At 38.0% G+C, this 15,271-nt stretch overlaps 1 protein-coding gene and 1 pseudogene across 1 annotated transcript in view; both read left to right on the top strand.

The window, feature by feature from the left end:
- LOC126412067 (DDB1- and CUL4-associated factor 12 homolog) overlaps window positions 1-15,271 on the top strand; it is a 71,284-nt gene that overhangs the window by 44,859 nt on the left and 11,154 nt on the right. The window contains exon 5 of the mRNA XM_050081459.1: window positions 3,403-3,559. Coding sequence (XP_049937416.1) covers window positions 3,403-3,559 — 157 coding nt within the window. The remainder of the gene's footprint in view (window positions 1-3,402; window positions 3,560-15,271) is intronic.
- Window positions 10,461-10,578, top strand: LOC126413376 (5S ribosomal RNA; annotated as a pseudogene).

Raw genomic sequence — 15,271 nt, 5'->3', positions numbered from 1 at the left:
AGATTTCAGTCAAGTTTGATACACACATTAGCTACAAACTGGAAAAAAAGTACTGTGGGGGTAAGAATCACCAGCCTCCTATTGGGATGAGGGTCATAACATGGAAGGAGAAGGGGACAGTAGGAGATGGGCAGCCACAGAGGGGGGAAAAATAAGATAGACAGTCGGAGAGGGGAAGAGGAGGCGGACAAGGACAGGGGAGGGGGAAATGGAGAGAGAGGGAGAGGGGAGATGGACAGAGAAAGAAAAGAGGAGGAGATGGACAGAGAGAGGGGCAGAGGCAGATAGACAGAGAGTGGGGGTGGAGGAGAAGGACTAACAGAAGATTGGAATAAATACGTGGCATGATCAGAGAGTAAATGTAACTAGATTTGTATTTTTTTAAGTAAAAATGTATTTGAAAAGAAACTGCAGGAGGTTGTTGATACACTTATTGAACATTTTCCCACTTAATCCTCATCCTGTTCAGTGAATGTGGGAGCCAAGGCACAAGCTTCTTTATGCTCTCCTTAAAGAACACTCCCACCAGCTCTGTTCCCCACTTAAGAACCTCTCTCTGCACCTACTAAGTGGATGAAAAATTAATTCCACTTGTGTGTGCCTTCATGGAGGTGAAAAGATGATAATCTGAAGGTGCCAAGTCAGGGGAACATTGGGGGTCAAAACATCCTAAGGAAATGAGTCCAAGAGTGCCTTGGTAGCTGTGTGAGGACAGGCGTTATTGTGTAACAAGCACACTTGTACATTAGGTTAGATTCAGTTTTTGTTTCGTAGACCCAAAAATGAGAAGATTCTCCTGGGTGCGGAACAGGTCTGAAAGTATAACATAAAAACCATAAAACATTTGAATATAATTCCCACTTTAGTGATGATTTGTCAGGATATTGTCAAAATATGTGAATGCATTACAGTATACTGGAACTATTATAACTGCTAATATTTACACAACTAATACATCGTCAGAATGAAAAATAGTTTTGCACTTTCAATAAATAAAGCACAAAATACCGAATCTTAACTTGTGACCAAGTTTTGTCAAAACTGAAATCTACAAGACATTTGCAAGTGGTCTAATAGTCTCTGTTAAGATATTCACCTACAGAATAGGAGGAGTTGCGAACCAAAAAGTTTTTCAAACTCTGTTTAAACTGTGCTTTATCTAAAACCATATTTTTAATGGTTGTTGGCAATTTATTGAAAGTGTGTGTTTCTGGATATTGGACCCCTTTTTGGACCAAGGTAAGTGATTTTAGGTCTTTATGTAGATTGTTCTTATTTCTATTATTGAGACTACATATTCAGTTATTGGTTGAAAATAGAGATATAACATTCGCAACAGATTTAACTAAGGAATGAATTTACTGAAAAACAGTGGTTAGAATACCCAGTTCCTTGAACAGGTTTCTACATGATTCTCTTTAATTTACAACACTAATTAGTCTTATTACATGCTTTTTCAATCTAAAAACTTTTACTCGGTTTGACGAGTTACACCAGAATATGATCCCATATGACATATTAGAATGAAAGTAAGCAAAGTATGCAAGTTTTACATCTCATATCATTCATACGGCAAAAACAGACTTTTTTGGGCACTTCAGCAGTTTTGTGGTATGCCCTTCCAAGCTGAATTTCATTCTGACAGCATGTTAATTCTGTAAATATTAGCTGTTCCAATTTACTGCATTGTATTGACCTATTTTGACTATCTCCTGACAAATGATAAGGTTAGTAAGTATAAATGATTAGCGTAGTAAGTATTATATTCAAATGTTTTATGTTATATTTTCTGACATGTCCACACCCACGAGAATCATCTCATTTTTTGGGTCTATGGAATGGAAACTGAATCTAATCTAATCATATCGAGTTGTAATCCCAGAAGTTTAACACTGTCAACCTCTTCAATCTGCATGTCTTTATATGTTACACACATGGCGGAAGGAAATCTCTTACAGGTTCTGAAATGCATATAGTAGGTCTTTACAAAGTTTAATGACAGCCAGTTAGCTTTAAACCATTTTTTGATGTCAGTGACAATTTGATTAGCAGCTATTTCTAAATCTGTATTTGACTCTATATTTATTGCAATGTTTGTATCATACGCAAACAAAACAAACTTAGCCTCAGGCCATGTAACAGATGAGAGATCATTAATGTACACAAGAAAAAGCAATGGACACCAGATAGAACCTTGAGGAACAGCAGATGTAATTAATTTCCAATCAGAAGAATACTGACTGCTTACTCCATGGTATTTAACAACGTCACTGTTTGTTCCCTGTTAGTTAGGTAAGACTCAAACCATTTTGCAGCACTGCTGGTGACACCATAATATTCTAATTTACGTAACAGGAAGGTAGTGATTCACACAGTCCAAGGCTTTTGACAGGTCACAGAAAATGCCAGTAGCATCTAATTTGTTATGTAATGAATTATGTACATTCTCACTGTACATGTAAATAGCTTTCTTTATATCGGAACTCTTTAGAAACCCATACTGTGACTTGGACAATATGTTATTTGCAGTCAGATGCTTAAGGAGACCGTTGAACACAACCTTTTCAAATATTTTTGAAAAAGCTGGTACAAGTGGAAGTAGTCGATAGTTTGGTGGTATCTCTTTATCCCCCTTCTAATAAAGAGGCTTAACTTCAGCATATTTTAGCCAGTCCGGAAATGTTCCAATGATGAGATTGATTACACAAACAACTTAACATACAACTCAACTCACATGAGCACTGTTTGATTAACTTCATTGATATCTCGTAATGACTACTAGAATACTTTGATTTTAAGGATTTTATGATGAACATGTCTGATCATTTCCTTCCTGGTGTTCACATCTGTATTCTGCTTTCCTTTCTTTTCTTTCCATCTATGTTGAGTTTCTCTTGACAGTTTGTGCATATCTCATCTGCTCTGTTGCCAAATGTTTTTCCATTAATATCCCAGAAACCCTCATTTTGACTGTTGCAGTTCATTGTTTTTTCTCTCCTTGTGTATCTTTTGATCTTGAGAGCCGAGTGTATCATGTTCTATCTTTCATGACATTAAACACCTTTTACTTACTTTCTTTTTCTTTTCTCTTTTTTTCTCTCACTCTTCAGTCAGCTGTTTGAGGTGCAATGTATGCTCTCAGAGTTCGGGATTTCTTTCACAATTTAGTATCTCAGTTACACTTTTACAGTTTCTTTTGGTAAGTAGGACATTTCTGACTTGGATGGTTTCATTACTGATGTAAACAAAAATATGTTAACACATTAGATCTACGAGGATAATGGCCACTCACATACAGGTTCCAGGCAGCTGTGATTCAATGCACTACATTAAATATTGTTCCTAGTACTTCTGTGCAAAAATAACTTCATTTTTATTATTTTGTTCTGTATCATTTCACAGAAGTTTTCAAGAAAGCTGCCATCATGTCAAGAAAATGTCTGTCTCGCAGTGCAAGATACTGGAATGTATGCTGTTGGCTGTCGTTCCTACACTCTGCTTTTAGATGCTCGAACTTTACAAGCTGTGAAAAAAATATCAACACGTTATAGTGGCTGTGGTATGTATTGAAAACTATTTGTTGCTAAGCGTGATACAATTCCTCAGATTTACTAACATTCCTCAGATTAGTAAGTATGGTGCTACATGTAGGTAGTTGTAGCATTATGTATTCATAGGATGAAAAATTGCACTCTTATCATAGTATATTTGATTAGTATGCAATTTGAATCATTGAAATTAATCATATTCCTCTGAGTGCTGATGGTAGTGATACAAAGGGATATGCTGTAACAGTACCAGAGAAGGAAAGTTGCTACTCACCATATAGCGGAGATTCTGAGTCGCGATAGGCACAACAAAAAGATTCACACAATTATAGCTTTTGGCCATTAAGGCCTTTGTCAGCAACACACACACACACACACACACACTCACACACACACACACACACACACGCACACACACGTCTGCAGTCTCAGAGAACTGAGACCACACTGAGGAGCAGCACCAGTGCATGATGGCTGTGTCAACTGGGTGGGGGCAAGGAGGAGGCTGGGAAGGGGAGGGGGAGGGGATAGTATGGTGGGAGTGGCGGACAGTGAAGCGTTGCAGTTTAGACGGTGGGCAGGAGAGAAGGTGTAGAGGGGGGAGGGGGGTAAGTAGTGGAAAGGAGAGAAATAAAAAGAAGAGAAATTAAAAGACTGGATGTGGCAGTGAAATGACGGCTGTGTAGTGCTGGAATGGGAACAGGGAGGGGGCTGGATGGGTGAGGACAGTGACTAACGAAGGTTGAGGCCCGTAGGATTATGGGAACCTAGGATGTATTGGAAGGAAAGTTCCCACCTGCGCAATTTAGAAAAGCTGGCGTTGGTGGGAAGGATCCATATGGCACAGGCTGTGAAGCAGTCATTGAGATGAGGGATATCATGTTTGACAGCATGTTTAGCAACAGGGTGGTCCACTTGTTTTTTGGCCACAGTTTGTCGGTGGCAGTTTATACGGACAGACAACTTGTTGGTTGTCACGCCTACATAGAATGCAGCACAGTGGTTGCAGCTTAAGGGATTGGGAACAGGGGCTGTGTAAGGATGGACGAATATATTGTGTAGGTTCGGCAGAATACCACTGTAGGAGGGGTGGAAAGGATAGTGGGTAGGACATTTCTCATTTCAGGGCACGACAAGAGGTAATCGAAACCCTGGCAGAGAATGTAATTTAGTTGCTCCAGTCCCAGATGGTACTGAGTTACGAGAGGAATGCTCCTCTGTGGCCGGACTGTGGGACTTTGGGAGTTGGTGGGAGACTGGAAAGTTGTACAAGGATGGGAGGATAATTACGGTCAGTGAAGGCTTCAGTGAGACCCTCGGTATATTTTGAGACGGACTGCTCGTCACTGCAGATGCGACAATCACCGGTGGCTAGACTGTACGGAAGGGACTTCTCGGTATGGAAAGGGTGGCAGCTGTCGAAGTGGAAGTATTGCTGATGATTAGCAGGTTTGATATGGACAGAGTTACTGATGTAGCCATCTCTGAGGTGGAGGTCAACATCTAGCAAGGTGGCTTGTTGGGTTGAGTAGGACTAGGTGAAGTAAATGAGGGAGAAGTTGTTGAGATTCTGGAGGAATGTGAATAAGGTGTTCTCACCTTCAGTCCAGATAGCAAAGATGTCATCAATGAATCTGTGCCATATGGATCCTTCCCACCAACAACCAGCTTTTCTGAGTTGCGCAGGTGGGAACCTTCCGTGCAATACATCCTACATTCCCGTAACCCTCCTGGCCTCAACCTTCGTTAGTCACTGTCCTCACCCATCCAGCCCCCTTCCTGTTCCCATTCCAGTACTACACAGCTGTCATTTGACCGCCACACCCAGTCTTTTAATTTCCTTTTATTTCTCTCCTTTCCGCTACTTACCCCTTCCCCCTCCACACCTTCTCTCCTGCCCTCCGTCTAAACTGCAACACTTCACTGCCCACCACTCCCACCATACTATCCCTCCTCCTCGCCGCCCCAGTCTCCTCCTTACCCCCACCCAGTTGCCACTCCCATCATGCACTGGTGCTGCTGCTCACAGTGTGGTTTCAATTCTCTGAGACTGTAGACGTGTGTGCAAGTTGTGTGTGTGTGTGTGTGTGTGTGTGTGTGTGTGTGTGTGTGTGTACTGCTGACAAAGGCCCTAATGGCCAAAAGCTATAATTGTGTGAATCTTTTTGTTGTGCCTGTCGCGACTCAGCATCTCTGTTATGTGGTGAGTAGCAACTTTCCTTCTCTGGTATTGTTACATTCCATCCTGGATTTTCTATTGTTTGAAAAGGATATGGTGACTTGATATGTGTAAAGATAAAATGAAAATTCCTCGTTCAGGTGTGAATAATATGTTTCTTGGATAAAAAATGCACTTGTTTTACAAAATTGTCGTTTTGGCTTCATGAGATCTGGTGAACATGGTGGATTTTTCAACAGTTGGTATTTCAAATCTATTGTTGACCTTGTTGTCCTGAATAAAGATTAATTTTATTCTTCAGAATTCTTGGTTTCTCATCTCTCGTTTCTCATACAGTCAGTCCAGAAGATTATGTAGTATTTGCCCAGTTATTGATTTAACATTTTCCAGGTAATCAGTTAGAAGAATTACTTTTGCAACTCAAATAACACTAGCTGTAATCTTTCTGTTAGATGCAGTAGAATTTGCCTATTTGTTGTAGAACCACTATCTTTCAACACTATGGTTGTTGTTTCATTTCTGATGTGGAAGCAGTGCACCCATACCTCATGTACAAGTATTGCAAAACATTGTGGTATACAGTCTGTGAGTTCTTTCTGAAGCAGTCCAAACATTGCTGAAAAATCCGTTTCTACATTAACATTTGATAATTATTCAAAACATGCTGCACCCATTTGGTACAAAGCTTTCTGTTAGTTGTTGCTTCATGTAAAGTCTGCTGGAGTCTTTCTTCTGCTCTATGTTTACATCTGTACTTACAATTCTACTATAGCATTTCTGAGAAGTATAGTGATTTACATTCAATTACCAATTTCTTAACTGTAGAAAATGAAGGCACAAGTTTCTTATAAACTTTCATTTGATTTACGCTGTTGTGCAATGTGTACCAAAGGAACTTCATTGATATCCAACAAAAGCTTCATTGATATTTTTGTGCCAGATGAAGAATTTTCAGCTTGCTCTCATAAATTCGTACAGAAAGTCATCATAAGAATTCTGTGGAAACAGAGTGATGTGTAAATCCAGTTAAAAAGAATCTGCACTAATTTCTACTTGAGTGGGTGTTGTTTGTAGTACATGTGCAAGTTTAAAATTACTGAGAGAAATTGGGGACGTACAAGTAACAGTGGGGACTGTAATGAAATGTGCAGGAAGAGTCCTCCTTGGCATGTAATAACAAAGTAATAACTACATTCCAAGACTGATGTGGCCAGATAATATTTGCTATTTCTTTTTGTGGTCAGAGAGGGAGTGATAAAGTGAAATGGTTCTTAAAGGCTTCTCTTCGTCATGTAAATACCAATATTTACTTTATGTTGGATTAGAAACATTTAATTCATAATTCAGCAGGCTGAACTGGAAATATTTCTGTTTAGAGTGATTAATGTTTCATGAAATACTGGGAAAGAATTCTTTTCTGGGATGCAATATTACCTGTTAATGAGGTGCATAAATTCATAACTAAAAATTAGAACTCGCAGAATTTAGTTGACTACAATCAATTAAATCCCCACCTTGTCTTATAGCTCACCACATGAGTCGTCATTTCCTATGCACTTTTTGTAGATACTGAAGTGTGGAATGCAATGTAAACAAAGCTGAAATATGCTTGTTAAAAAGGCTTAAAGGGTGATGTAACATGGTTGCCATCCTACTGTGGTGGCAATTCCACACAGTTAGATGGCGGGCAGATGTACGGGTGTTCTATCGACAATGGTTGATAACCCCATTTTGTTTGTTGCTTAGGGCTGGTGATGGTCAGAGAATGGTTCTCCAAAAAGTGCCAATTACTGTTTATGTAAATCATCTCACCAATTCTGTGAAATATGATGTACTATGGAAGACAGAACTCTGGCAATAGGCTGCTGTGAGATGTACAACTTACATAGCTGCCATTATAGTATCAGGGTGGAAACATAATTCAAATCGCTCCTCATCCAAATTTTCCCGTATCTTACAAAATCACTTTCCCCTGCCCAGTGAAGCAGATGACTTAATTCTTCTCTGACTGATGTAGGAAGATTTTTACAGTTTCCACTAATAGTTGAAGTTAAAGACTATTCTTCAGACTCTTTCAGCAGTTGTTTGTTAGGCTTCGTTGTCTCCTATTAACTATTTGCATATAGTTATCCTACTTTGAGTGACAGGCCATCCTTTAGTTTTTTTTATTACGATGTCTTGGTAGGTTCATTAGAATGACATTTTGTGCAGTGAAAATTCTGGTCTGTCCTCAATAGGATGTTTTGCTGTAAGGTCACAGGTTTTGTCTTTTGTGAAAGTGTCAGCTGCCCTACAGAGTATAGAACATCCATTCTTGAGTGAAAACGGGTCTCACTAGTGAATGTGCATTAAACAACAATTACTATCATTATTTCCTATCAAAAGGGGACAGTAGTTTAAGAGTGTGTTGCCCCACTCTCTTAAATTTCAGTTTGCTTAAGACAGAAGAAAAGAATAATAGATATTTATCAGCTACTGCGGAAGATTATCTTTCAAAAAAACATATTATTGCATTAAATAAATTGGTATATTTTGGAAAAGAAACCATTTTAGTACAATACTGTAAGAAAATTATTTACCGTAAGTTCTTTTACAAGTGTAGTGCTACACTGTATTGTCATATCTTTAGGATTTTATATGGAGACACCACACTGATTTAGGCTCATGAAAGAAAATTAAGGATGGGAAAATAGTAATAAACTAAACTTAACAAAGAACTTACTCTTCCAAACTCCAATAAATAGTCTGCAGGGAGTATTCTAACAAAATGTGGTTGTGGCACATGCAATGTCTCACTTGAGGATAAAGTATTGAAATTGAGAATTTGGAACAAAGAAGAGGGACTTTTTAGAGTCATGTTTGTATTGAATCATATTTTTTTGTCTTCTCTTTTCTTATATACAAGTTATATGTAAACTGAATGAGTTATAGACACCACCAAAGGTAAATTATTCAAGCAATTATTAATCAATTCTGCATTCCATTCCCTCTTCCGTATTCGTGTTGCATGGCACCTGTTGATTATTGGAATAATATAGCAGACAACTGTGGTAGAACTTCCACTGCCTGCATACATTGATGGAGATAAATTGACTCTCATTAAGCTCTTCTATATTGTCATTTGTCGTTGAAGAATTACGCTACACAGTCTGTTCTGGAAACTCCCCTACAGTTGTGAAATTCTACAAGTAATTTATGTTCTGGTACAGATTCTGACAGATTGTAATATTATGTGCATCTTTACAAGGTGAACTACCGTTGTTTTCCAAATTGCATTATCCATCTAAGCAATCTGGTCATCATTGTGACGACTCTGAGACATCTTAAGCAAACATACAGTTGACTGATGCTGGCCTAATGTGATCTTTTGTTAGGAAAGTTCAGGTAGAATGTAAATAATTTGGGAGTAAAGGAGACCACTCATCAAATAGTAGACATGTTGAAATGTTGGAAGGCACAGAAAAAAGGTAGCTGCATTGTGTTATCTGAAAGCATAATGCCAGGATATTATGTTCTTGCTTCCTATTTAGCCATTTCCAACATTTAATGAACCAATCAGAATTAAATAAAAGAATTGGCATTTTTATGTATGAGTTGTGATCAAAAAGCAACAGGAATTTTTTTATTTTGCGGACTTTATATGCCTGATTGTCAAATATTTCAATGTTTCTGATACATGTTTGCATTTTCAGCCATTTTGAATATTTAATTTATTGTTGACAGTTGAAAAGGTTATGTTTGTTTTCAAGTGCTTGGTAAATTTTTACTTTCAGAAAAGGTGAGTCAAAGAATTTGCATTAAATTTTGCTTGAAAAATAAAATAGAATGCAGCACCGCATTCAAAATGTTGACTGTGGCTTTTGACAAATGTACTGTAAATAAGACAAAGATTTTATGAGTGGTATAAACATTGTAAAGAGGGTCAATAATATGTTGAAGACAATGACAGCCCTGGACACCCTAGCACATCAGTTACTGACGACAGTGTGAAAGATGTAAAGAAAATACTGCTGAAAAATCGCCGAATGTTGCTGATGATGTCGGCATATCCTTTGCCTCATGCCAAGCAATTCTTCCTGTTGTTGTGTGCATGAAACTTGTAGCAGCAAAGTTTGTTCGAAACTTGTTGAATTACAACCAGAATTGACATTACTCGGGAATTGCTGAATGAAGTAGACAGTGAGCCAGAACTTTAAGGCTGTATCCAGTGACATACATGGGTATACGGGTATGATGTCAAAACCAAGACCCAATCACCCAATGGAAACTGCCTGAAGAGCAAAGACCAAAAAAATATTGACAATTTTGATCACGTGAAAGTGCTTCTCACTGCTTTCTTTGATTACATTGGGATAGTGCATCATGAGTTCCAGCTATATGGTCGTACAGTCAATAAGGAATACTACCTGGAAGTTTTGTGCCGTTTGCGTGAAGCAACCCGAAGAAAATGACAAGAACTGTGGCAGAACCACTTGTGGAAATTTCATCATGATAATGCTCGCACCTCAATGCTTGTTCCTGATTTTTGGGCTAAAAATAAAACCATTGCAACTTCTTTCTATTCCCGAGGCTGAAGAGAACCATAAAAGGATGTCAATTAGCCACCATTGATGAGATCAGAATGGAATCGCTGAAGGAGCTGAACACCATAACAAGTGAGTTGCAGAAGTGCTTCCAAGATTGGAAAAAGTGCTGGCACAAGTGTATTGTATCTGTGGGGTATTACTTTGAAAGGCAACGGCCTTGCCGCAGTGGGTACACCGGTTCCCGTCAGATCACCGAAGTTAAGCGCTGTCGGGCGTGGCCGGCACTTGGATGGGTGACCATCCGGGCTGCCAGGAGCTGTTGCCATTTTTCGGGGTGCACTCAGCCTCGTGATGCCAATTGAGGAGCTACTCGACCGAATAGTAGCGGCTCCGGTCAAAGAAAACCATCGTAACGACCGGGAGAACGGTGTGCTGACCATACGCACCTCCTATCCGCATCCTCATCAGAGGATGATACGGCGGTCGAATGGTCCCGATGGGCCACTTGTGGCCTGAAGATGGAGTGCTGTATTACTTTGAAGGGGACAAAGTTGATTTTGGTGAATAAATAAAGATACTGTAAGAAAAGCAAAAATGTCTGTTACTTTTTGATCACACTTCATATGTTAGCATGGCCTTGAATGTTCTTTGTTTTGTTTGTAAGTACATAGTTTGTTTCATATTGCACATTTTAATGCTCTGTTGTGACTTTCATTATTAAGAGCTGAAAAATATGTGTGGAAGTATGACGTGTGTGTGTGTGTGTGTGTGTGTGTGTGTGTGTGTGTGTGTGCAGGTGAGGGGAGGAGGTTTAGAGGAAGAAAGAATAACAATTTTATTTTTAATAAATTGTGTGAAAAATGGTTTCAGAGCTAGTGTACACAAAATTGTGTTTTTTCAACTCGTCTGTCACAATTTGTGTAACCTCATTATGCCCTGAAAAATCCAACTTAAGTACTCCATAAGTTTGAGAAACAAATTAACTCACTGGGAGTGAACTGTGTCTCATGAGATCGCTACTGTTGTCACTTGTGAAGTCGGAACACATTGCTTCATATTTACAGGGTATGTTATTGTGACTTGTATCACCCCATTTGTTTATTATTTTGTAAAAGAAGTTTCTAGGATTGTTATTGTTATGTGAACAGTAAAAAGAAAACACAGAATACTTTTTTCCCCTCATGTGTAATAGCAACACATAACAGCTCACAAAAGAGAAGTGGGAAATAACGGTTATCACCACATTTGAACAACTCTCAAAACGGTTGTGGGAGATGTACTTTCATCCCCAGGACACTAATCATGTGGTATTGGAATACTGTGTGCCATGATGGGCACTGTTCTCTGGAGTTTAGTTGAGCTGGAGTGCTAGTCAGTGGAACATTGCATTCCAGCAGTGAGAAGTTTATAAAGACAGAGTCTATCACAGTTGCACGATGCAACTTTTGACACAGGTTTGGTCGATGTGATGCCCTTAGTCATGATACTTTGTTGCTATGAGCATTGAAATGGTGTCGAGATTTAACTGTAAAGAACAGTAAACCTACAGGACACCTTTATTTGGTTCATGCACCATAAAACACGCATCATATATGGGATGCAGTCTTGTGTACTTCTCAATGGTCAGTTCAGTAGCAAAGTGTCACTCTTGGGTGGACGGATGCCAGCGTTCACTGTGTGCTGCACGGAGATCTTCACTATTGTGCGTACAAGACCCAAACTGTCTATAAGCTTACTGAAAGGGGCAAGGTGATGAGACTTCAATTTTGCAATGAGTTCTTAGAGCTTGTGCAATTTGAAGAGGACATTGTGAACAGATTACTGATGTCAGACGACACTTGTTTCCACTCTCTGGGCATGTAAACAAACACAACTGTCAGTTTTGATCTGCGCACGCCCTATGTGAATAGCTATAGCATCCTGTGCATAGTGCAAAAGCAGCAGTATGGTTCACCATTTCCTATGAGTGTATTATTGATCAATATTTTTTTGAAAATGAGAGCTATATTGTAACAGTAAATTCTGAGTGCTACACAGCCATGTTGCAAACATTTCTGTGTCATTAAGTCAATCCACATCAACACTTACATTTCAAACAAGATGGAGCAACAGCCCATACTGCATTTTTTTCCTTGGGAGTCCTGAATGAAATGTTTCTGGGCAGAGTCATTTCTCCCTTTCAGGACATCAACTGGTCTGCTAGTTTGCCCAACCTGACAGCAACTGATTATTTTTTGTGATGCTGCTTTAAACAAAAAGTTTCTGAGTAATGCCCAGCCCACATCAACGAGCTGAAAGATCATATTTGTGAATGCATTCGGGAGACTCCAAACAACATGTTGCAGTGAGTTATATTACCTCTTCCAGACTGACCACGTGAATGTTATTCAGCATGTGCACACTTACCAAATATTATTTTCAAGAAATAGCAATACACACTAATTCTCCATAAAAAAATAGAGAATGCGTCTTTATACAAAATAAAAAAATTCCCTGAATTGTTGTTTTGTTTTCAAAATGGCCAGGTATTTCTGCCACACCCTGTACATACTACCATAGTTTGTGGCCCAAAGCAAGTAAAATAAAATCACCAAAAAATAAATATTGTCAATTGATCACAATTCTAATAAGATATCAAAAAATTAATGTTGCTCAGGGACTGCAAAAAATGCATCAACGAAAGAGTTAAAAGGAGTATTCCACAATTTTTTGCATTTGCTGTCTCAGAAGTAAGTAAACGCTAGGAAGAACTATATACAACATTACTTTTTGTGGTAAAAGCTGGTCTAGTCACTTTTGATCATAAAATATACTGGTTTTTGACATTTAGTTTAACTTCTGGATTACAAGTGTTCGCTTTTGGGTCAAAAAGAGTTGTGTTGTGGGTTGAAGAAATAGAACAACTGAAGAATTGTACATTTTGACTTTTTGTGACCGTAAGATGTTAACAATGTTAACTGGTTGGTAGATACGAACTCTGGCATGGCATGTTACTGGAATAATTACTAGGTGTGGACTGCACAAGATAACTGTAAAATTAGCAAAGTAAGATACTTTATGTTGTTATACCATGTGTAACTCCATGGGGATTTACCAAACTTTATGTAAGTTTTATGTATTATGAATTTTCCTATTTAGCTTAATTTCTTAATTAGCAGATTTTCCTGTAACCAAAGGCACTTCCTAGGTCAGAAAAAGTGGGGCAACAAAATTGTAATATTAGTTCTTGAAACTGAACATGCTTAAAGGTCAAAATAACAAAAGTAATTTGTAGATATTAGAAACTTTAAGTACAAATAACTTAAAGTTAACAACTTTTCAGAGAAAGTAAAACTTTTACTTGAAAAAGGAAAATTAGGGCTTTCAAATGAGTGAGCTCAAAGAACCAAATGAATAATAAATTGTGATGGAATATCAAGTAGGTGAGAATTTTGATATTTGAAGTAAATGTGACATATTTACTGCCAGTATACTGAAGGAGATGAAAAAAATAGTTATCTATGGAGTAGAAGTATAGCAAATGGAGTTATTCCACTTTGTCATGTTTCACCAAGGATTCCTGAGTAAATGAAGAAAAAAAGGGCTATGTCCATATTCTGACTTTAGAGAAAACCACACTTATTTACTTTCCTTTAAATTTTTCAAATAATACAAATAGCATAGGTGAAAACATCATTTTATTATATTTTAAATACCATGTAAAGGGCAGATTGCTATCAACCGTAAAGATTACACATTGAGTTGCAGACAGGCACAATGAAAAGATGGTTGCACATTTTTCTTCCAGCCGAATCCTTCTTCAGAAAGGAGAGGAAAATGCACCCATTCATGCAACAGGCACAACTCATGCTCAAATGACCACTATCTCCAGCCACTTTGTGAGTCTTGCAGTATGGCCAGAGCGGATTGAGATAGCAGTTGTGTGTGCATCAGGTATATCTGCTTGTGTGGATGTGTATGTGTTTTCTTTTCTTTTCTTTTCTGAAGAATGCTTTGACCAAAAGCTAACTGTGTAACACTTTTTTGTTGTGCCTGTCCGCAACTCAACATGTCATCCTTACAATGAGTAGGAACTATGTTTTTCATAATATTGTTAATATTCCACCTTGGACTTTCCGTTGTTTGATTTTGTTATATTTGTTAGAATAACATTAAAATTAGGATGTTACAATTACAGTGGAATTTGCGTTCCAGCTATTGCTTGGAGGGTGGGGATGAATGTGACCCCCATTGTTGTAGAGCAGTTGGGGTTTTTATGAAGTGGACCATGTGCACATTATAAATTTTGAGATAAAATACCTTGTATTGACAGCGGTTTTTGAAGAAAAATATATGGGCAGCATAGTCAAAAATTTACAAACTACAGCTTTCCTTCGTTAGCATTACAAGAGCTTGTGGTTTACTCATATTCATATTCAGCAATGTCTCTCTTATCATCTTTATTAACTCCATCCTCTGTTATTAGATTCAAGTAGAAGGATACTCAGGGGATTCTTTAGCTTTGCTGACATTTTCTCTTTTTGTCTCTGCCCTCAGCATATGTAGCTCATGAGCATTTTTCAGTACTTCCCTTCATCCCCCATATGTAATATGGCTATCAGTTTTAAATTCATCACATATTTGACAAGTTTCTTTTTTTTTAAAAATATGGAAATTGAGATTAAAAAGTCAGATAAAGTATTGTCTGTCAACCCATTCCTAAATGGGCTGCAGTTCTTTTTCTCAGCAAAAACTTCTAAATACAGATCATTTCAATATGAAGCAATACGCTGAAATTATCCTCCTATCTTGTATTCTACCACACATAATTTTAATGTACAAATATGTAATGTACTTTGTGTTTTTATTTACTTTTTTGTTATTGAAGTATCCGTATGAAGAAGCATTATAAAATTGTGTGTTATACAGATTTAAATTGCTCAGGAAAACAAGGCAAAGATTGCACTAGTAAAAAGTCTTTCAGAATCTTTCCATTTTGTCACATTTATGTATGTTTGTCTTTCTAGGAAGAAAAAATT

The sequence above is a fragment of the Schistocerca serialis genome, chromosome 7 (assembly GCF_023864345.2).
Source record: "Schistocerca serialis cubense isolate TAMUIC-IGC-003099 chromosome 7, iqSchSeri2.2, whole genome shotgun sequence".
Classification (NCBI taxonomy): domain Eukaryota; kingdom Metazoa; phylum Arthropoda; class Insecta; order Orthoptera; family Acrididae; genus Schistocerca; species Schistocerca serialis.
The sequence above is the reverse complement of the archived record's forward strand: the minus strand, read 5'-3'. Positions and strand labels throughout refer to the sequence as shown.